Below are 23,862 nucleotides of genomic sequence, written 5' to 3' on the forward strand. Positions count from 1 at the left end.
CACAGTGCGTGAACGTGGAGATGAGCAGGGAACACAGTGCGTGAACGTGGAGATGAGCAGGGAACAGTGCGCGAACGTGGAGATGAGCAGGGAACAGAGCGCGAACGTGGAGATGAGCAGGGAACAGTGCGCGAACGTGGAGATGAGCAGGGAACAGTGCGCGAACGTGGAGATGAGCTGGGAACACAGTGCGTGAACGTGGAGATGAGCAGGGAACACAGTGCGTGAATGTGGAGATGAGCAGGGAACACAGTGCGTGAATGTGGAGATGAGCAGGGAACACAGTGCGTGAACGTGGAGATGAGCAGGGAACAGTGCGCGAACGTGGAGATGAGCAGGGAACACAGTGCGTGAATGTGGAGAGTCCCCACTCACTTTAGATACCGAAAGCTCCTTTTAGAAAAACACCACTAGTTCTACCATTATGGGAATAGCAACTCGCAGTTTCCGTTAGAAGATTTAAAAAAAGGAGCAATTCATGCTTTTATTTATTTTTTAACATAGGATTGAAGCAGGGGGTCTCCGGAGCTGAACCCCATTAATTTCAGCTCTGAGGGCCCCCTGCTTCCCGAGATACTTACCTCCTCCGTAAGGGGGTGCCAGTTCTCTGCCAAGTTTAAAGCCCCCACTTCACACGGGCCAATAGGAAGCCGCACCGGATGTCACAGCTTCCGATTGGCCCACATGGCGCGGGAGCTTTACAACTCCATTTCATCAACCCTGCAGCCCGGGCAGAGCAGCTACTGGCACGAAGGTCAGTAATCTCAGGAAGTAGGGGGTCCCCGGAGCCAAAATTAATGAGATTCAGCTCCAAAGCCCCCCCCCCAATCCTGTTATTAAAAATAATTTGCAATAAATAAAAACAATCGCCCGCTTGGATTGCCTCTTTAAATGGTTGGAAGACAAATCAGAAAATACTTTATAACACAAAGGGTGGTGGCCTTAATTTGCAAACACACTTACTTAAAAAATAAAAAAATACATAAAACAAGAGCCATTCCGCCCCTGCAATCACACATTTGTGCAGCAGGCGCAGGGTCACGACCTTAACGGACTCTGGCAGTCCACTCGATGCTCGAGCTAAGAGTGCCGGGGCGACATTTTTCAGGGCCCGGCAGATAGTTAATCACAGCTGAGCACTAAAAACGCGCGCTGCTCATCTAGACAAGAGGGGAGGTGGGTAAGTGGGGAGGGGACCCCCAAAAACATTCTAGCGCCGGGTCCACCCTTTCACCAGCACCGCTACTGAGATTCTGAATATTATACCATATACGTGGGGTGCGCAACATTTCTGGGGGCGGGGGGGGGGGGACTGTCACTTACAGACGCCCTGCGCTCTTCCCCACAAACATTTAAATTATATGTCGGGGGAGCGCACGAGACCTGGAACTCCGATTATCTTATTTTTATGGCGCCAATAAAACACGCAGCGCTTTAAAAGGATACGCAAGAGATGCAAAGGAGAACAACTGGTGGGAAGGAGTATACGGCAAGCAGTGTGAGGAATATACTCCGAAGTGTTGCAAGTTTTACTGGTTACGGGACGTTTCATCCGATAGCCCCTTAAACAAAAAGCGATGGGCACTATTTGGGAAGCAGAGACACATCTGGATGAAACCAGCATTAAGACATCAGACCAAGCACTTGCAGTCTGGAACTGGTACACAAAAAGGATATGTAACTAGGAATATCAGGTCACCTGGCTAACCTTTACCGGGCTCCTGATTAAGGTACGAATATGAGATGTGAGAACTTGATTCGACAACTAGGAGAACGATGATATAATCCAGGAAAAGTTGTACTACACCTAGACATCTGCTCGGTATCCCCCCATTAAGATTATTTTACTATCACCCTCCTTATTTAGTGCATGTTTATTTTACACTGCACCAAATAACAGGTCCTCTTTATTATTTTGTTTATCTGGTTTATCCTTTTCCCATTCAGTCCCTAAAGAGACCAAAGGGATTCCTGTTCCCCCCGATGGGCCGGCTTCAGACAATCAGCTTAAATCATCATTTAATTTAGTGAAATCTAAACGAGATATGGAAATAAAACATTGATTGGAGGGCAGGTCTAGTGAGCCGACAACAGAAAACAATTGTTTACCTTTAAGGCAAAAGAATAAGCTTTTTCTCCAACATTAATCGATTTGGGATCATCATCATCTAAACTTTCCCATATCCGTACGTCTCCGTCACTGCCACAGGTCACCAGGCAGCTGAAAAATACATGGGATTAAAGCTACTGACCTTCTGCTTCCAATAAAAAGGGCACAATGTAGTTTAGAGGCTGGTCGTACTTGGTGTCACACTATTATTATACCATATACGTGGGGTGTGCAACATTTTCTGGGGGAGGGGGGGGGCGCGAACGGCACTTACAGACGCCCTGCGCTCTTCCCCACAAACAATTAAATTAAATGTAAGGGGAGCGAATGAGACCGCCAACTACTTTACATTGTCTCGGGCGGCTTCTGGCGAAGCATCGTGACATGACGTTGCGTCATGACCTCGGAAACCGGTGGAGAAAAGGTATGCGGGGTGTGAGCGGGGGGGAGGGACAGGGAGAAGGGGAGCAGACGAAAAAAATGTGCGCACCGCTGCCATATGTCATGCATGGAATCTTTTAAGAGGCAATGGTGCTAGTGTCAGGCTAGGGCGCCCTCTCCCTGAGGGTAGAACCGCTCTTGATGTAAGTTTGCATGAGAAACTGTGCAGAAATCTACGTTAAAAAAGACGTTTAACTATTAATAAACAATTGTATTTATACAGCGCTTTTCTCCCAATGGGGCTGAAGGCGCGTCAGTTACAAAAATAAAACAAAACAAACGAACATTTAAGATTATAAAGGAGTCCAAAACACAAGGAAAGATACAATACAGGATGGTACTGTAGCTGTTAAATGCCGGACAGGTTGTGGTTCATTAAGGACCCTGGTGCTTTGAATGTGAGAACTAGCCCACCTGGAAATAAATGTGACATCTAAGGCTTTGTCCCCGCTGGCGCTGAGCGCCGGGTGTCCTTTAAATTTTCGCAAGCGCTCGCGGGGGGGTGGGGGGGAGACAATTCAAGAGAAGTTGAGCGTGCTAGTAAGTATGAAAATTTTGTTTATGTAAGCGCAGAGCGCCTGTGAGTGTGTGCCCGCGCAGAGCGTGAGCGTGGACACACATACACACATATATACACACAGACACAGACACATATATACACAGGCATACCCCGCTTTAAGTACACTTGCGAGTAAGGACATATCACCCAATAGGCAAATGGCAGCTCGCGCATGCGCCTATCAGCACATTCTGAACAGCAATACCGGCTCCCTACCTGTACCGAAGCTGTGCGCAAGCGGGGAGACTATAGAGCCTGCTACACATGCGTTATTTACATCAGTTACGCACGTACTGTATATGACGATTGCCGTACAGTACATGCATCGATAAGTGGGAAAAAGGTAGTGCTTCACTTTAAGTGCATTTTCGCTTTACATACATGCTCCGGTCCCATTGCGTACGTTAATGCGGGGTGGGGGGGGGGGTGTGGTGTGTGTGTGTGTGTGTATGTATATGCAAGTCTCCTCGCAAAGAATAACTCACCTTCCATTATCATCAAAACAGACATCTGTATGACCCTCCGGGTGCCCATATCGCATGGGCTTTCTAATAGCCGGCATCTCCTACACCGCAGCAACAAGCAGGCGAGCACCTGGAGGAGAGGTCAGGCACCAACACACCATATATGTCAACCTTAAACATCAAATAAAAGACACCATTAAAGCACCGCTGCAGATCTGGCGACAATAACATAACTGGGGAGGCAAACTGAGATCCAGAAGAGGGGAGCGTGAACTGGCGCGTGGGAGGGGGCACCAAATCGAGCCCCGCACTGTACCCCACATTTAAATTGATCGCGTCTTACCCTCTCTCCGGCTTCTCCTCATAATGACAAATAGTGACGTGTTACCATGACAACGAGACACCGCCGAGATGAGGAGATGCCGGAGAGAAGGTAAGAGGGGGGGGGGGCCACTTAAGTTTGCGCCCGCCTGTCGTAAGACACGTTCTATCTGCATGCATCCAAGTAAAACTTAGATTGTAAGCTCTCCAGGGCAGGGATTTCCTTTTCCATGGTCAGACTTTGTTGCACTTATTGTGTTATAATTCCCTGGACTGTATCTGTAAATCGCAGAGTACACTGTGGGGGCTACATAAAAATATACATCAAATATCTACTTCGATTTAATGTCACAGTTCCATTCACTCCGCGCTCTGTGCATGTTACGTTACTAGTAAAACACCCGATTAGGGAGGTGCAGATCCCAGTCTTTTTTTTTTTTAAATACGTTTGACGAGCCCCCGGATCTATAAAGACGTATAATAGTGGCACACAAAAATGAATCAACTGTTACATTTATGCAAAAAAAAAAAAAGAACATTTTAATCTAAACCAATAATCAACAAACATGAAAAGTAGTATCAAAAAAAGGTTAGGCTAGCACAGAATTACTCTATCCTGCATAGCAAGTCATAGACCAGTGTTTTTCAACCAGGGTTCCCCAGGCATCCCTAAATGGTTCCCTGCAGTTGTCTGGTCATTTGTCAAACAGAAGAATTTACAATGCATCTGATCTCAGACACGCTATTAGAGAGGGTTGGGGTTCCTTACAATGCATCTGATCTCAGACGCGCTATTAGAGGGTTGGGGTTCCTTACAATGGATCTGGTATCAGACACACTATTAGGCCAAGTCCCCGCTGGCGCTGAGTGTGCTCATGCTTGTTGGAGCGCTCCGAGCATGAGCGCAGGGTGTCCCATTGTACGCGGGGGAGGGGGGCATTGCGGGCCAGCTGAGCGCGCGGTAAGTATAGATTTTTTGTTTATGTAAGCACCAATCGCGACTGAGCGTGTGCACACGAGTGCCGCGCGCACCGAGGTGAGCGGGGACTTGCATATATCTATATATGCAAGTCTCCTCCACAAGCGCCGCCCGCTCAGCGCTAGCCGGGACTTGGCCTTAGGCTGGGGCCATAGAGGGGTGAGGCGTTCGGAGCCGCGCTGACGCTCGCCTGCTGAAATCTGCGCGGTTTCATGCCCATGCAGGCGAGCAAGCGGGCGCGATCGGAGGCGGGGGGAGACTGAGGGAGGCGGGGCAGTGACGTCGCTGGGCCAATCGCTCGCGACGCACCAACGTCAACGTCACGGCGCCGTGACGTTGACGCTGATCCGCGCTGATTGGATGTTTTCAGCCGACAGCGCGCTGAAAAACAGCTTGGCTGCCGGCTGAAAAATCCAACTCCTCAGCACGCCTGTGGACGCTCGCGTGAGCCCCCTCTCAAGGCATCCTCATTGAGGATGCAGGGGCCCAGCGCGGAGCGTCCGCACAGCTCAGCGCGGCCTGTCCTTCTATGGACTCGGCCTTAGAGAGGGTTGGGGGTTCCACAGAATTTCACTTATGGTTCCTTAACCAAAAAAGGTTGGAAACCGCTGTCAGAGGGCATCAAAAGTAATTACTCCCAGATATAAACCATCTCACGTTGTGCAAAAGGGATCAATGCCTGCAGTGCTCTAATGTAAAGTATATTTGTACTTGTGCTTGGTGCAAGGCAATGCCTAGTGTAACGGTGAATGGCCCCCTACTCACATCCTCTATGCATACCTGGAGGAGGCAGTCCTGGGGGAGACTGCCGGGAGTCCTGGCGAGACAGAGTGAGTGGCTGGAAGCGCGGTCGCGGTCTCAGCTCGGGGAGACGCCGCGCGCTTTAAATTTTCGCGGGTAAAAGTTGCAGCGCTTGGCGGGAAAATGAGCAGGCGGCAGCTGCAGGCTGGGGAACTACTCCAGAGATAAACACGGAATAAAATACTGCGGCACGGGCAGGGCAGGGCAGCGGCCTGTAACAATCGGACTGTGTAAAAGATAAGACTAGTAACCAGGGGGCAGTGGATCCCCCAGCACAGCGACCTGCACAGAGCAAAGGGAGTCGGAAGCAGGAACTGGGTCACGCGTGTCACGCCTCGGTCTGGTGTGGAACCCCGCCTTCTGCATATGCTGTATTTCATGGGTGTTACAACTCCAGTCCTCAAGCCCTCCAACAGGTCAGGTTTTCAGTATATTCCAGCTTCAGCACAGGTGGCTCAGTCAGTCCCTGCTTCAGCACAGGTGGCTCAGTCTGAAGCAGGGACTGATTGAGTCACCTGTGCGGAAGCTGGGATATTCTGAAAACCTGACCTGTTGGGGAGCCACAATGATGGTTTTGATAATGTGAGGGGAGTGGCTCAGCTGTCAGAAGGTCTCCACCTGCCTAACCATTAAACCGTCAAAGAACCATTCCGCTTCTAATAAATTCTCCCATGGTCACCTCAGCAGTGCCTTGTATTAAAAACATTTTTTGGGGGGGGAGCAGCAGCAGCAGCGGCGCTTGTTAATAGTGTGTGAGGAAATACCACTAATATTCTGCAAATATGTGCATGATGTCACCCGCCAAGGAACCGGCTAAAGATGTGAGATTTAAGGGTTCAGAGAAAATTGTATTTTAATGGAAAAATAAATAAAAAGATTATTGTCACTGCAACTCCATTGAAGTATATGAGGCAACTTGAGCTACAAGTCCGTGAGCCGACACCGTGTCTTTCAAACTAAGGAATCTGCTAAAACAGACGTCATCGCCCCTGAAGTTTGCTGAAATGACTGAGTCCTGGGAACTCATGAAACAAATTCTGATTATTTTTTATTCTACAGTAAATGTCTGAAAACGTAGTCAAATAAAAATGAAACATTAAAAATAAGTATGGCCTCTATAATCTGTCCTTTTTCGTCCATACCTATATCATGTCTAGATGCTCTTGTATTCCATTTGTTTTCGTTAATTCTATTTAGTTTAAATGTTATGCTTCCTTGTGTTGCCTCTATCCAACGGAGCTTAAAACTTCCTTAACAAGGGGAAGACGGCTTTCATAGCATGTCGAATAAGGGTCATTGATGCGGCAAAACGTAAAAGGACTGTATATTGTATCACAGGCCGTGGTCCAAGTACCGGAGTGGCCAACTCTATATATTTTAGAACGTACAGAGAGACCTTGCTCAGAACCCCTTGGTGGTATATGCGTGCTGCCTGGGAGAGTAGCGGTATAAACTGTAAGGCCCGGGCCATAGAGGTGTGGGGAGAGCGGAGGCGCGCTAACGCTGAGCCAGCGTGCGCGAAGGGAGCCGGGGGGAGGTGGTTGGAGGCGGGGCAGTGACGTCGCTGGGCCAATCGCCCGCGACGCACTGACGTCAATGTCACGGCGCCGTGACGTTCACGCTGCTTCAGGCTGATTGGAGGTTTTCAGCCGACAGCGCGCTGAAAAACAGCTTGGCGCTCGGCTGAAAACTCCAAAGCCTCCGCACGCCTGCGGACGCTCGCGTGAGCCCCCTCTCAAGGCATCCTCATTGAGGATGCAGGGGCTCAGCGCGGAGCGTCCGCACGCCTCAGCACGGCTGGTCCATCTATGGATGCAGCCTAAAGATGTACCTAAGATAGGGTACAGAAAGATATATACTAGCAGAAATACTGACAACACAGTGTTTAGAGGCACGTATATTTGGTGAATTTATAGAGAACCACACCCCTAAAGAATTATTCTATCCTTATATACTCACCCTGCTTCACGTCTACCTCTCTCCCTGAGAGAAGAAAAACACAATTTTTGCTTAACCAGTGTCACACATGCTCAGCCCGACACGCTAGATTTAGGAGACAAGTTAAATAATCACCTGGCTCATAGCCCTATAACATTGTATACAATATCCACTTACTGGAATAAGTATACTCACCCCGACTCCAGCCTACCCCCGTTTTCTGGCAAGAGTAAACAGGACATTTGCTTACAAACTGCGGAACATGAGCAGTCAGACAGACCTAACGGAGCATACATTCAGGGGGATCTAAAAACCTAAGCCACAGCACTCTGGTACAATTCTAGAAGAAACAGAGACATTTGGGGGATCATTCACTAAATGTCAACCAATCCTTACCCTTTTACCCTTGTCTCCTCTAAGACAGATTAGTATACCTCTATAGACACACCACAGTGTTTATACGACTGAATACTTATCACTGTACACTGCTACGGAGACACAGAGAGGCACTATCAGCCCAACACACCAAGGGTTAAGATTAACCCCAGCGATTTACCGTTATCTCCTTCACTAGACAGCCAAAAGAAGTGTACTTGGGAATTATTGTGACGCGCGCGCCGTCAAACATAAGAAATTAACTTCAACGTCAGTACCTGCGTACTCCTATGAGAGATATGCAGCTTACTGTATGAGTACCCCGCCACTCTCCACACTGGTAATTCACAGGAGAGTTTGCTCCGATCACACGTCCTCGTTACTGTCTGACCAGTTAAACTGAGGCACTTCAATATTCAGATATATACCCTGACCCGGTTATATGTCACTTTTAACTACACCTACTATATTAATAAAATTGATTTTATCCACAGTAATTCATTTCTACCTCTGACCGTATTATAATACAAAGGTCCGCAGTGCGACACCATCAGGGATCTTTCTGTACCTTATCTTAGGTACATCTTTACAGTTTATTTTAGAACGTATTCAGAATCTGATGGATGTTCTGTATGACAAAAATACAAAGCACATCACCCGTTCGCTGCCCAGGAGCTTGCAATCAAAACTATATCACAATGACTTGCAGGCCTCTATGGCAATGAAGCAGTTAAGATATGGCTTTTCAAGGCTTCATCTAGAACAGGAGCGGCCAACTCCAGTCCTCAAGGGCCACCAACTGGTAAGGTTTTAAGGATATCCCTGCTTCAGCACAGGTGGCCCAACCAGTGGCCCAGTCATTGACTGAGCCACCTGTGCGGAAGCAGGGATATCCTTAAAAACCTGACCGTTGGGTGGCTCTTGCGGACTGGAGATGGTCACTCCTGTTCTTGTATCACAGGTTGGAAAACCTTGTTCCATAGGCATCTTGCAACACTACATTAACAATTCCCCACTACATCTACACCACAACAGCCAGCTAACTCCAGGTCAACACAGTGATCCAGGCCGACCTTCAGATCTTGCACCATTATACCATCGTTGCAAACAGATCAACACATGGGAATTTAAAACCAGGATTGAATCATCATCACTCTGTTGACCAGGAGTTAGTGGGCAGGTATGGCACACTCACACTCAATCAGATTGTAAACTCTCCTAACCAGACAGTTCTAGAATGGCTTGGAGATCATCTCTCTTTTGTTTTGTATCCACACAGCGAAATGATGTAATTGCGTCTATTATGTGTATCTGGATAAATATTTTGCCACCTTGAGCCTCACCGCATTGCATACACGCCCCTGGGCATACTAAGCCACCTAATAGAAATGTATTCAATAAAGAGACATCATTAGTTCAGCGTGGCTGCATTTGCTTTGAAAAAAAATGTCACATTGTAGGGAATTATTGTTATACTAGTTTTTACATCAACAAAAGACAAAAATACCAGCTGGTGTGATGGTGTTGAAAACAAATTTTGATTTATCTGCCAGACGCAAAAGATGGTGAATATTTGGATTGTGCAATGGGTTGTTGATTGGTCTTTTAGTGGCCTTAAAGCACTTATTCCACCTTTTTATGTATTTTTCCCCTTTAGTTCTTTGCCCCCTCTCTAGTTTTTGGGGGTGTTGAGTTTATGATAAGTATTTCACTTACGTATGACCTCCTGTGCCTCTGTCTGTAACTATCATTTTGTACCTTAGATTAGACCAGGGGTGCTAAACTCCAGTCCCCTGCTTCAGCACAGGTGGCTCAATCCATCCCTTGCTCAGCACAAGTGGCTCAATCAGAAGCTGTGATTGAACCACCTGTGCTGAAGCTGGGATATCCTAAAAACCTGACCTGTTGGGGGGGGGGGGGGAGAAAGCTTAGGACTGAAGTTGAGCCCCCTTGCTGTAGAGCTCACACTTTATGTAATATAGGTTGCTGGCTGTACTTTGACATTAGGGCCCTTTCTTTCGTACTCAGTACTTTGGACTCATGAGCTGTTTATTCTCTATCTTTCATGGACATTGCATTTTTCAATTGGCTGATGAGAATTCTCCATATGTATTATATATTTCTGATTATTATAAGTATGTTTTGTAATTCTTCGTCTTTTTTTTTTTTTTTTAATAAACGTCATTTTTTTTTTTTAACCATAATGGACTTTTCCCTTCATTAGTTGAGAGTGCCGGGAAGCCATTCTTTTCATCATTATATTGCGACTGGTAGGGACAGGACACTATTCCCGGGCACCTGAACCTTTTACAGTTTCTTTGAAGCTATGTACTAGTGTACTGCTGTCTGCTCCATTGTTTTATATACTACTGTGTACGATTACTTTCCTAACCTGAATGTTTCCCCATTCCTGTGCCCAGCGGGGTTCTGAAAGAACTGACCCGGTTGTAGAACTTAGAGCAGGGGCGGCCAACTCCAGGTCTCAAGCGCCACCAACTGGTCAGTTTTTCAGGATATCCCTGCATCAGCACAGGTGACTCGGTTAGAATTGAGCCACCTGTGCTGAAGCAGGAATATCCGTAATACCTAGCCTGTTGGTGGCCCTTGAGGACTGCAGTTGACCACGCCCTGACCTCTGGGCCTCTTGTCCAGGAGATCCCGCCACCCGAATTTGTAGCAAAATATTTTTCCTGAACCTTTGAAAAGACAAAGGTCCGCCTTCCTCCCGGAGCTCCTCCTATTAGAGGTTATTGCAATCAGGGGTGGATTACCCTATCGGACGATCGGTGTGGGCCGGTGCTGCTTTAACCTGTTGCCAAGACACAGCCATATTTACCAAGTCATCTTCTGCCATAAGGTACCTTCCAGCACAAGAACGCAGGGCCTGCCCGTCCATTAGGTGAACCTAGGCAGTCGCCTAGGGAGCAAAGGTCCTAGGGGCGCATTAATAATAATAATAATTTTTTCCTCTTACTATTTGTTATTTATTTATCTTTTTTTGATTATTTTTCCTTTTTTTGGTCCGGTATTTTGGCGCCCTATTATTTGTAATTTTGCATCGCGCTGGGGTGCGGTCGCAGCCTCGATAGCAGCGCCACTGTTTATTTTATTATTTTATTTATCTTATTATGTTTTATACAACCGGGGTGCACATTTTAAGTTTCGCCTAGGGCGCATGTAACCCTTGCGCCGGCCCTGCCAAGAAAACAAATTATTCATTTTTTTTTTCTTCTTCAAAATAATGAGCTAGTGCTACAATAAAGTTCAGGGCTGACGAGAGGATGTGTGTAGGAGGGGAAACACAAAGCATTCCTGCCAACCTTAGTCAAGTTCACAGTGGGAGGCAGCTTGGAGTTGGGGAGGTCAGTTCCAGTTGGGGATTTTTTCGGGGTGAGCTGGCTATGAGTTTTCATCACTGGCGATTGTAATGCTAATTTCTCAGACAACACCATTTTTTTAAAACTAAATTCCCTTACCTTTTCTCCTTACTACATACATTGAGTGTGACATCCCTGCTCTAATTCCATACTTGAAAGTGACATTTTTTTGTGGTGTGAAATCATTCGGTCAAATTCTGATAGAAAGTATTGTCAATATTGCTTTTAAATAAGAATTTAAAACTCAAACGTGGTCACTTCTGATGGCTTTATCAATTGGGCATGCTTAACCACCAAAATTTGTGGCACTCTATTTAAAGCTGCAGACCAAACAATATCCTACATGTTTTTTTAAATAAATCAGTGCTGTACTATGAGAAAATACTTGTAGCATTTTTTTTAAACAACTCTTAATTAAGTTTTTTATTTATTATAATGTAACAAGCATTTTTTGTTTCTATAGCAACCATTTACAAAGTCACATCCCCTTCCTCTTCAGAAACAGGCTCTGGCACACCTCTTTTTGAGCCCTGCCCTCTCTCTAGCAGTGCACCAATTGTATCTAGTGACTGCCTGGCCTATGATCTTCCGCACAGAACTTTACATCTTTGGTCCTCTTCTGCTGCACTGACAGCCATTTAGTGAACCCCTGAGCCGAATCTTCGCCGATCGATCGGCAACTTAGCTAATTACTTATCATTGTGTGGATTGTATTGATGCACAAATTAATTAATTAATTTTTTTTCTTTAAACGGCAGCTTGAACTGCTGCTTTAATAGGCTTTGGATACATTTTTCTATGCTAGAGAAGAAATCTGCTCCAGTGAAATGCATGAGGCTGAAGTCTTCTCCAGCATGGCATATTGCATAAGGGCTAAAATCCTAAACAAGCAGTATGCATCAGACATTTCATGGTATTTGCTGTTTGGCAGACTTCCAGGCCTCAATGTAAACTGCTGTTAATTAAAGTTTACGTTGCTAAGACGAGCTGTACCGTCAATGCAGCACAACCACATCATTAGCCACGTAAGGTTGAGCTCAGACAGCAGGCGATGCGACATAAGCGCGCACGTCCGTCGCAAATTTGGGTTGTGCAGTGGGAGTTTTCAACCTGAAAACTCCACCGGCGGCAATTGTGATTTGGGGCTACAGTTGCGTGACGCGAGCTGGTTCAGCCAATAGAGGCGAACCAGCTTCGTGACACGGTCGTTACATGCCCCCGCCACCCCCCCAAACGCCGCGATCTGCCTCCTGCTGTTTGAGCACAGATCGCTGTGCTGCAGGAGCACGCGGCGGGGGGCGTGAACGCTAGCAAGCAGCCGTAGCAGCCTGTCTGAGCGAGACCTAAGATTCAATTTTCCCCTATACACTGCTATACTCTGAGCCCATATATTGACCAGGACCCGGAGATAAAGCCTCCAAAGCTGCTGTCCAAAAAATGGTAGACTGCAGATGTCCTGTTTGTCCTAACAAAGTTCCTATGAGCTGCTGAGCTGAAGGTTAGATGAGATACAGTTGTTCTGTAGAATAAAATGTGCAGTTTATTGCAATTTATGCCATTTACATGGCAATATGTAGTACTTTTAGGAGTACACTGCGAAGCGGCACTGCTGCTTTGTAATATAATCCAGGGGTGCTCAACTGCCACCCTCAAGCCCACCCCTCCCCTCAACAGGTCAGGTTTTCAGGATACCCCTGCTTCAATCAGAGGCTGTCTTCTAATTGAGCCACCTGTGCTGAAGCCGGGACATCCTGAAAACCTGACCTGTTGGGGGAGCTTGAGGACTGGAGTTGAGCACCTCCTGGTATAATCCATCGGAAATGAAGATAAGTATCAGCATTTGAACCTGAGGCTGCGGTGCGATGGTGTAATATTCGGTGAAAGACCATGTAAGTGGTGCAACTTTGTGACAGTGATTGCATAAAGGGGTTTATTTGAAGATTACTGCACAGTAAGTCGCTGCTGCTGGCTGCACGGTAAGGCCGCGGCCAGGGTTCAACTGAGCGCGCTGGCGCACGAGCGCAGTGATGTAGGGCGACCAGGTTCCCGGGGCGTGGTTCCTGGCCAACTAGTTGCGGGCGTGGCTATGACGTCATGGAGCTGGTTTGCCGTCATTGGGCGAACCGCTCACATGACTCGCCAGCGAGCAAATAGCTGAGCGCCGTGCGCTCACGGGCACGTGCACGCTGGTCAAACACATTGTCACAATGTGTTTGATCGTGCTGAGCGCGAGCTCTCAGCTGCTGGCTGCAACATAAGTTGTCGCCGCTGCTGCTGGCTGCACAGTAAGGCCGCGATTACGCGATGGGGCGTGCGACGGCGTCCGCATTGCAAACAAAATGCCGCTATGAGGCCGCCCATAGTGCGCGCAACGCACGAGCAATGAAGAGCGACCGCGCGGCAGATTTTTGAAAAGACAAATAATTTAGTATTTTCGCGTGATGGCCGCGTCACGTGAGTGCAGGGATCGCTCGAGCGACAGGCGCACACGACGCCATGCGCTCCTACTATAAACGCAGCCTAACACACTGTGCTCATGTCATTACCCAGAATCCCTGGCTGCAGTGGAAGCGCTGTTTGCGAAGCGATAATGGGGTTGCAGACCTGTCTGAGACGTGCAAATGAACCACATGTGGTATTTTTATTTACTGTACTCCATTCTTCAAATTTCTTCCTGCAAGTAAAAAAAATATGTACAAGTAAGGACAGGAAAGGCTTCTTTTTTTGAAACCGGTCTCACAGATTTCTATGGAGTCTGATTATTCCAGATTAAGATCACTTTTGGATTTTGCCACAGGGGCAACTTCAGGAAAGGTGCAGGGACTCCTCTTCCGAAAATGTACTTTTATGTCTGAAGCACTTATTCTCATGACCTGTTATTTGTATTATTTGTTATTTATATGATTGTCACATGTATTACTGCTGTGAAGCGCTGTGTACACTAATGGCGCTATATACATAAAGACATACATACATAATTTACTTTTGTTATATCTCATCATTATGACCTTATTCTTTCATGAAGAAGGCTTGGTGTAGTGGTTAGAGTGTCTGTGTCCAATATACAAGTACAAAGTTGTGGGTTGTATTTCAACCCACAATCAGTGGGCTCAGTCTTTGACTGAGCCACTGATTGAGACACCTGTGCTGAAGCAGGGATATCCTTAAAACCTGACCTGTTGGTGATTAGGGTTGCCAGGTGGTTCCCCAAAAATACTGGACACAGTGGTGAAAGGTGCGACGAGCGCGACACACGCACGAGACACACACGCACGAGACACATCTCTCTCCACTCCATGCTGTTTTTTCCTCTCCTTGGCCCCACCCACAGGCTCCTGACACCTCCTCCTGATTGGTTGCTGCAGGGTAATGCAGCCAATCAGGATGGTGGAAGCTGCCCAGCCCCCTAGCAGCAGCCCTGCTCTCTCCCTACTGGTCGAAATCTCTCGGCCCCCCCGAGCCGGTCAGGTCACTATGTCCAGAGAATTAATACCGGATACACATGTCTAGAGAGTTAATACCGAACAGATACAGTATTATCTCTAATGTTTTACTGGACAGAGTGTCCAAATACAGGACAGTCCGGTTCAATAAGGAACAACTGGAAACCCTACCACCAACAGGTCAGGATTTCAAGATATCTGTGCTTCAGCACAGGAGGCTCAATCAGTCTTCGTGTGAGCCACAGGAATATCCTTAAAACCTGACCTGTTGGTGACCCACAAGGACTGGAGTTGCCTACCCGTTATAAGGTACAACAGGGGGGCGCAAACTTTTTTCCCTGCGCCCCCCTGCCTGCGGTTCCCCTCTCTCTGTGCCCCCCTCTCACCCCCCCCACCCCCGCTTACCTCGGCTCCGGCGACGTCACATGAGCTCGCGGCGTAATTTGACGCCGCATTGCCATGGCGACGTGTCTAAGAAGCCGCCGGAGCCAAGGCAAGTCCGAATTAGAGAGGCCTCCGCCACTCCCCTGGCACTTAATTTAAGTGCCTTCGGGAAGCACGCGGGGCCTCTGTAAACCCCGCGCCCCCCGCAGTCAGTCTTGCGCCCCCCAGTTTGCGCACCGCTGTGGTACAAGACGGCAGAATTCACCTCTGTGTGCACCGTCCGCGCTACATGAGACAAACACAACATGACAATTGTATGAAATGTATTCGCCTTCCACAAGATTTGGATTAACTTCGTTACATAGAAGAAGAAAAAAGACATACGTCCATCAAGTGTCAACCTATGCTAAATGTAGACAATTTTTAATGCCTCTCGTGCAATGTGTGCACCCAGCATGACACCAGGAAGTCTGATGCTCCATTGAAGAAGCCATCAGCACCTCCTGACTGGTGAGTGACTAAAGGGTTAATAAGAAGACTCCTGGTGCATGCTGGGAGCGGCAGGCTGCCGCTGCTGCATGACTCTGGGTAATGTAGTTGTGTGCACAGGGAATGGCTGCCTGGGCTGAGCTCTGCAGCTGCTGCTCCCTTTCTGGTTACAAAATAAGCCCTGTACTTGTGGCTTTGGCTACATAGAAGCAGTTTGGGGTCATTGGATGCCGACCAAGGTGAGAAGTAGCCGGGTCTCCTGCATGTGAATGGCTCGGGGTGATGGGGTTTGAGCTTTGACTTGCTGGGGGGATTTCCTCCCTTGGATCATCAGATCCTTGTGCTGCAATTTGCATTATTGTATCAAACCCATTGTACTGCACATTTATTGTTGGGGTTTTTGGGGGGGTTGGATGGTTTTGAAACGTAGAAACTGATCTGTGCATCTCCAATTTAATCCAACCCAGGAAATGGGCGATCAGTACATGTAAAAGGTAGATTTTCTTCCAGATATTTGTACAACTAGAACATCTTGGAGATGTTTAAACAATAGTGCTATAATTGTATGTGATATTACACTATTTAGGTTACTAGCCATTGGTTTTTGTCTTTGTTTTACCACCAATATAATAATAAAATTATATATGTGTGTGTGTGTGTGTGTGTGTGTGTGTGTGTGTGTGTGTGTGTGTATATATATCTATCTCCAGAGCATGTAAAGTGTATGAGTAATACATCTCATGTAGTAATAGTGCTATTGATGTTATGTGATCATGCTGATTATATAATTTACTGTAAGTGAAGATGCCGTTCCCTGTATGCGTATGTGATTTAATAATACTATTTTTTTTATTTGATAACATTACTATTCATTCTAATATACAGTATAATATCCGAATGACCTTACATGTGATGATAGATAATACCATAATATTTATACTATACCTGCTGGTCCCTCTGGCACTGAAACAGGTCTAGGGGCATGCAAATCCTCCTTACTTTCACTGTTCTAATGTTCCCAAAAGTCTTTTTCTTGCATGTTTTTATAACATACAACATGTTCCATATTATTCCGTGTTATAGAAATAATTCCATAGATTGCAGTATATATATATATATATATATATATATATATACTGCAATCATTTTTTTTGTTAACTATATCTATAAAAGTTCATGTCAAAGATATTGTTTCGTTAGCCAAGTGAGGTGGTCCCCCCCAGGGATATCCGGAAAACCTGACCTGTTGGGGGGTCTTGAGTTGAGCACCCCTGATAAAAGTTACCAACCTAATTTTCTTCTGTACCAGCATCTTGGGTAAATTAATTTTCCATATCACTATCTACTAGCGGCAAAGCTGCAGCTCTTGCTCTTTCAACCACATCCGCTTGTCCCCCCTTATTTCTAGCTAACTCTCGCCGTTAAAGTCCATAAATAGCTATAGTGTGAGCACTGTGCTTGTTTCCTCTTTGCTTCTGTACTTCTCCACCCACAGCTGTCTGGGGTTTACAAGCCACACGAGTATTTAGTACACTTGGTAGGACCTCAGGTACCACCAATGACACAGGTTAGTATCTGTGGCATCAGCCTTATATCTGCCATAGTGGTATGTACCCAGCAAGAGTAGCTCATTCTGTGATAGACAATATTAGTACTAGCCTGAATTTAGTAGTAATAATACTTTGTAACTTTTACAAGATGTATAAAGCCTGCGTGTTATGAATATATAACAATTAAGTGCATTGAACTAATTCTACCAGCGAGTGACGGCACACAGTAGGTGTGTACTGAATGATGTCAGCGAAGACGCTTTATAAATAGGATATTCACATTAGCATACACAGGTTTTCGACTAATCTTTCACTTCCGATACACATCGGGAATCTGTAAGTATTCTAAACTTTTTAACACATTCTCTGTATGTAAGATGCCATTGTGTATTGTTTCAGGATGTCGTTTTTATACTTGCATTGTTTCTACTATGTGGAGATATGTTGAATTAGAACATGCCTGTAATTATTGCCGAATTCTGGTATGATCCACGCGTGCTTGTATATTGTCTCAAGCTGTGTTATTTCACTTTCCTTATTTTTGTATTTCTGAAGTGAACCATTTGTTTCCGCTGTTCAAAATATTGAAATCTATACCAGGGTTGGCCAACTTCAGTCCTCAAGAGCTACCAACAGGTTAGGTTTTCAGGGTATCCCTGCTTCAGCACAGGTGGCTCAGTCAAAGACTGCACCACCTGTGCTGAAGCAGAGATGACCTGTTGAGGACTGGCGTTAGCCACACCTGATCTGTGTGTGTGTGTGTGTGTGTGTGTGTGTGACATTTTCCACTGTACTTCATTCTTTTGTGAACCTTTAAATATCACAGTTTTTAACACGGTCTCATTGACCTAATTTGGGCAGCAGTAGAAATGCTGGGCATTTTTCATTTAAAAAAAAAAAAAATGATAGTTAATCTTAAATAATGGTACAGTGAAAATACAGAGCAGGTTATTGAAACGTAGATAATGGATATTTGTTTAGAAAGCCACTTTTATGAATGAGCCAAGGTCTCAGTAATAATTCATAAGCTGCCTTTCCATTCAGAAAAAAACCCCACTTTACCACACTGCAGCTTGGGCGTTGAAATGTGATCTTCTGTACACTGTGTTTCATGGAATCGCGTCTTGCTCGCACTGCTACTGTAACGACCAGTTATTTCCACCATCACTGTCATCTATTTCCCATTTTGTCTGTAGAATCAGTTAGAAGTAGGGAGCTCCTAATTCGGGAAGGGAACATGGAATCCAGAATAATCCAAACATTATGCAGCTCAGCACCAGGGTGTTTCTCTGATCGCCACATAGAGTAAATAGGGGGAGTTGATCCACATGGATAACAGGCTTCTCTGGCAGTTAGAGGGTTGCTTGTAACTTCTGGGATTTGAACATGCTAAAATGGTCCTCTCACTTCTAATCCACCAAAGCTCTTTTTTTTTTTGTATGGACCCCAAACCATTACTTCAACCAGCAATACAGATCTCCTTACGGCTACGGCACCAGTACTCACTGTTGCACGCGCGCCTGACGGGGTGGCGACGCGTGCACGTGTAACCATGACGTAACATCCTCTTCTGCTCTCTGATTGGCTGCTATTTCCTTCGCTATGATTGACTTGGGAACTCTGCCCTATGATTGGTTGTCACTTCTCTTGTCTTTTGGAAAACCTAGTCGTGCAACGTGGCTGCAAATTGCGCGCCAAGGCAGCTAGTGGGCCCGGCCTCATTGAGTGGCGGTTCTTGTTCCTGCAGCGCACACCATAGTGCACGCGGCAGCATGTACTGGGGACCTACAGATGCAGCGGCCGTTATTCGAACAAATCACGGCTCCGTTTTTGTGTGCGCTGCTGTACTCCACGCGGCAGTAATGCGGCCAATCACCACAGGCACCCGCGCTTGTCGTGGTTGCTTTGTTTGTATTTCATGGATTGTGTGCAATTTTATGTAATGAAATGTATGAATTGTAATGTGTATAGTTCTGTGCTACTGTGTTAATTTCGGGTGTTTTAAAACCACAACACTAAAATGCCATTTTCTGCACTCGCCTGCACTCGTGTCGTAAGGCGGTACGGTTGGAATAAATCACGCGCCATGACATGGGTATTCCGAGGTATACACCGCGTGAAGTTTTCGAATAATGGCCGCTGCATCTGTAGCGCTAGTGGAGGGAAAGACTCTGCTGTTCATTACCATGGGCTATAAAATGGTGTGGGACGGTATCAAACAATCAGAATGGGATTGTGAACTGAACGTGTACACTAAGACATTATTTACAGCACTTGCCTTCCTCCCCCCCCCCCCCCAACCTGTGAGTGGTGGTTTGCATTTACACGACAGCACTTTATTCTTGCAAGTTGACCCAAATAAAGATACTTATGGTATGTAGCAAATACCTTTTCCCTCGCTGCACCTTACCTGTGGAACTCCTTCACACTCAGTAAATACCAAGCACCTTCTCTTCCCCAATTTTAAGGCAAACCTTAAAACTCATCTTGTACATGAAGCATCCCCAAAACCTGGACTCATGGCTACTGTCATACACCCAAAGTCACTCCTACTATCAACTGCACTTATTCCCTCACCTGCTGTCTCTGCAAATCTCCCAACATGTCACTTAGGCCTCGGCCAAGCTTCTTGCTGGCGTGCGGAGGCGCGCTGAGGCTCAGGGAAAGCGGGTGCTTTCCCTGGCCTTAGACAGCGCGCCGTCCGGGGGTGTGTCGGGGGCGGGCCAGTGACGTCACGGAGCTGGTTCGCCCTCATTGGGCGAACCGCTCACGTGACCGGCCCTGCGCAAGCGGGAAAATGTGAAAATTTTCCTAAGACCTACGCTTCCGCGCGCTTGCGTAGGCGAGCCCCTACTAAAGCCGCTCTCATTGCGGCTGTAGAGGCTCAGTGCCGAGCGGAAGCGCGCCTCCGCCAGCAAGCAGTAACCCTGGACGAGGCCTTAGATTGTAAGCTCTCAGGGGGAGGGATTTGCTTTCCTATTGTCTGACTTTGTTGCGATTTTATTGTTCTATAAATCCCTGTACTGTATTGCCTCTCTGTAAAGCGATGAGTGCACTGTGGGTGCTATACAAATAAAGATATGCATGCTTAAATGCAAACAGACCAGTGGAACACTCCCATATAGTGTGTGTGTGTGTGTGTGTTAGATATATATATATATATATATATATATATCTATCTATCAATCAATCCAGTGTTCGACAAACCTATACATTTGCTCGCCCCGGGCGAGTGGATTTAACATTGTGGCGAGCTCCTATTGGCCCAAGCAGCCCACGTGTGGTACTAGGTGGCGAGTAGAGATTTTTGTTTGGCGAGTAGATTTTTTGGTGATTTGTCGATATATCTCACTGTAGCTATGTGCATTACTACCTGTTTTTCTTAGTATTGCCATTACATTAAAACCATACTATAAATGTATTTGGTATTCCTCGTGAAATATAAATATATAGTATCTACACGGATGTGCTCCTATTGGCAATGTTATATATGTATTTTTTGCTCATGTAAATCCACCTTATAACTCTTATTTTCTATTTTAACATGCAGATCCTTCCCGATACACAACTGAAACACGTGGAGATACTAAGCCGCACTCCCAGTGAGAAAACGTTTTTTGGAGGAACATGGCTAAAAATATGGAGAATAAACTCCATGAGCTCGATGTCCGGCCCAAGAGCAGTCGCAGTCGAAGCGCCGACAGAAAAGATGGCTACGTATGGAGTGGAAAGAAACTCTCTTGGTCAAATAAGAGTGGGCATTCGTCTGATGGCGATGCAGCGAATTTAGCGGATAAGCCAGCTGGTCCCACAAGAAACCAAGAGAGAAAACACAGTTGCTCATCTATCGAGTTGGATTTGGATCGCTCATGTAGCCATAAGTTTTTAGGTCGGTCTTTGAAGCAGAAGTTGCAAGATGCGGTGGGGCAGTGTTTTCCCATAAAGACTTGTAGCAGCCGTCACTCATCTGCGCTCTCGTCCAAAAGGAAAATTCACATCAGTGAACTCATGCTGGACAAATGCCCCTTCCCTCCCAAGTCGGATCTGGCTTACAGGTGGCATTTAATCAAAAGGCATACTGCTCCGGTGACCCCGACACAGGAGGACTGGGTCCTCAAGGACGGGCCTCCAGTAGATGGCAAGGAGAGACCGCTGAGGGAGAAGAACGGTGGTGGAGGAGAGGACACAATGTCGGGTGGACATGTCGCGGCATGTGAAGTAAACATGGGGACCGTGGAGTCGGTCACGACCAAAGCGTTAAGAAGCAGCAAGGAAGAAAGTGATAACGACTCCGACGATGAGGTGGTGACACTGTGCACTAGCTCTCGGAAAAGGAACAAGCCGAAATGGGAGACGGACGATGAGACCTTTCAGGCAGAAACCCCTCCTAAATATCATACTCAAATTGACTATGTCCATTGCCTTGTCCCAGACCTCTTTCAGATCAATAACAACCCATGTTACTGGGGAGTAATGGATAGATATGCAGCGGAGGCCCTCTTGGAAGGGAAGCCCGAAGGCACCTTCTTGCTACGGGACTCGGCCCAAGAGGACTACTTGTTTTCTGTTAGTTTCAGACGTTACAGCCGCTCCCTTCACGCCCGGATTGAGCAGTGGAACCATAACTTTAGTTTCGACGCTCATGACCCGTGCGTGTTCCATGCGCCCAACGTCACCGGCCTGTTGGAGCATTACAAAGATCCAAGCTCTTGTATGTTCTTCGAGCCACTGCTGTCCAGCCCGCTGCACAGAACTTCCCCCTTCTCGCTGCAGCATTTATGCAGAACAGTTATTTGCAACTCGACGACTTACGATGGCATTGATGGCGTCCCCGTCCCTTCTTCCATGAAACTATATTTGAAGGAATATCACTATAAATCCAAAGTTCGGGTGCGCAGGGTTGATGGACCAGAACAACGAAATCAGAAGTGATGGGATAATTTTTTTTTAAATGGACATGTGTCTGAATATTTTCTGTCCTGTGGCAGCACAGGGGTTAATAATGTCATTATTATTAATATTATTGCTGGCTGTGCAATGCATTATTTTGTACCTAATGTTCTGCAGTTCAAACTGAGCTCTGCTTAACAGCAGTCTTCCTATGTTCCTTTTGTAATTAAACCAGAGGTGGGCAACTCCAGTCCTCAAGCCCCCCAACAGGTCAGGTGTTCAGGATATCAAAGCTTCAGTGCAGGTGGCTCAATCAGTGGCTCAGTCTGTGACTGAGCCACCTGCGCTGAAGCTGGGATATCCTTAGAAGCTGACCTGCTGGTGTCACAGAAGGACTGGAGTTGCCCACCTCTGGTATAAACACTACCTTATTTCCTTAACGGCCTAGATACTAGCAAAATATAGGTGGTTGTTACTGGTAGATTAAAGGAGAACGTAGCGTTACATTTTGCAGAAGGAGCGTAGTATACCCGCTATGAGAGATTGCCTGCTGTCCGTTACTGAATTTTGCATTTATAATTGCAAACTGTACACGAGTCAGTGGCGCGTTTGAAGCTGTTTTACACCGTTATATTCCATTTTATACTGAGTTTTCTTTTGTGAGGCACGGTTCTATTAAATGTGGAAACTGCTTACTGGTCTCCTTCATTCTAGCCTCACTAACTAAGATGTAATGGTAACATTGTATGATATATACTTTTCCAAAACAGAACAAAATAAATGATCCCTAATGCCGTCTGTCTTTAATGACTTCGGAGCTTTGTGTTGAACAGTCTCCTTTGTCACACACGTGACTTATAAACCATAAAGTGACACTAATATTTATATTGAGTGTTAGAATACCACTAACTTGCAATGTCATAATCACTTAATGGTAACTTATAGCAGCAACTCTCCTTACATACACCCCTCCCCCCCACACACCCTTTTTTGTGCAGGGTGTATCCTAGGAGCTGGAGAGTGTTGTTTTCCGCTCCGGGGACCACCCTGGTTCCCCAGATATTTCCCGGTAATTGTACTGGCGTTATTTTTGGTTTTGGTCTGGATTTTAAGTAGCCATCCAATCTGAAGCCGCACTGGGTGACATTGCAGCTTCCTATTGGCCCACAGGATGCTGGAAATCTAAGCTGCCATTTTCTTTCCCCTGGAGGGGAATGAAAGGCCAGTACCTCCAGCAGTAAGAATCTCGGAACGAGCAGCCAGGTTTTCTGCTTTAACGCAACAATATTATATTCCCCCCTAGCCCCCCTTTTATTTGTTTTCTTTGCCACGTGCTTTACATATAGAAATAAGACAATGTGCAATTCTAACTTCTTACCTAAGCTGGGAATCGTTTTGTGCTCCTGTTATAAATCTGCAGAAATCCTGATTGTGTGCCTAACTGAATGGCCACCTTCTGACTCTGTGCTGCAGTCTGTGAAATGCTACAGCCGCAATGTAACATTATATTAGTAAGTGTAACACATTATTGTTACAGCTTTCAGAGTAATAGACACTGCTGTTTGGATCACAGCAACAGTTTGTGATACTTTGCTGACAAAGTGCAGAGCTCTGAAAAGTGTGTGTCAGGGCCTGTTTCTAAAGAGGAAGTGAGTGTGACTTTCTCATTGGTTTCCAACTTTTTTTTTTTTTTGTTTAAGGAGCCCTAAGTTAAATTCAGAAGAACCCCAACCCTCTTTAA

At 46.2% G+C, this 23,862-nt stretch overlaps 2 protein-coding genes across 4 annotated transcripts in view; one reads left to right on the forward strand and one right to left on the reverse strand.

Annotated features, from left to right (window-relative positions):
• The window catches only part of WDHD1 (WD repeat and HMG-box DNA binding protein 1), a 47,303-nt gene extending 41,332 nt beyond the window's left edge, over window positions 1-5,971 (reverse strand). The window contains 3 exon segments of the mRNA XM_075613778.1: window positions 2,110-2,221; window positions 3,596-3,745; window positions 5,655-5,971. Coding sequence (XP_075469893.1) covers window positions 2,110-2,221; window positions 3,596-3,672 — 189 coding nt within the window. The 5' untranslated portion in view covers window positions 3,673-3,745; window positions 5,655-5,971.
• A 9,791-nt stretch (window positions 5,972-15,762) lies between these two features.
• SOCS4 (suppressor of cytokine signaling 4) lies at window positions 15,763-22,814 on the forward strand. Of its 3 annotated transcripts, none has more exons than XM_075613780.1 (2): window positions 15,763-15,920; window positions 20,782-22,814. In XM_075613780.1, exon 2 carries the CDS (start codon window positions 20,859-20,861, stop codon window positions 22,161-22,163), a length of 1,305 nt encoding a protein of 434 aa, XP_075469895.1. In that variant the 5' UTR covers window positions 15,763-15,920; window positions 20,782-20,858; the 3' UTR covers window positions 22,164-22,814. The 3 variants fall into 3 exon arrangements, with proteins under 3 accessions (XP_075469895.1, XP_075469897.1, XP_075469896.1); XM_075613782.1 differs by lacking the exon at window positions 15,763-15,920 and adding an exon at window positions 17,180-17,248; XM_075613781.1 differs by lacking the exon at window positions 15,763-15,920 and adding an exon at window positions 17,390-17,567.
• The last annotated feature ends 1,048 nt before the right edge of the window (window positions 22,815-23,862 follow it).

The sequence above is a fragment of the Ascaphus truei genome, chromosome 9 (assembly GCF_040206685.1).
Source record: "Ascaphus truei isolate aAscTru1 chromosome 9, aAscTru1.hap1, whole genome shotgun sequence".
Taxonomy (NCBI): Eukaryota; Metazoa; Chordata; class Amphibia; order Anura; family Ascaphidae; genus Ascaphus; species Ascaphus truei.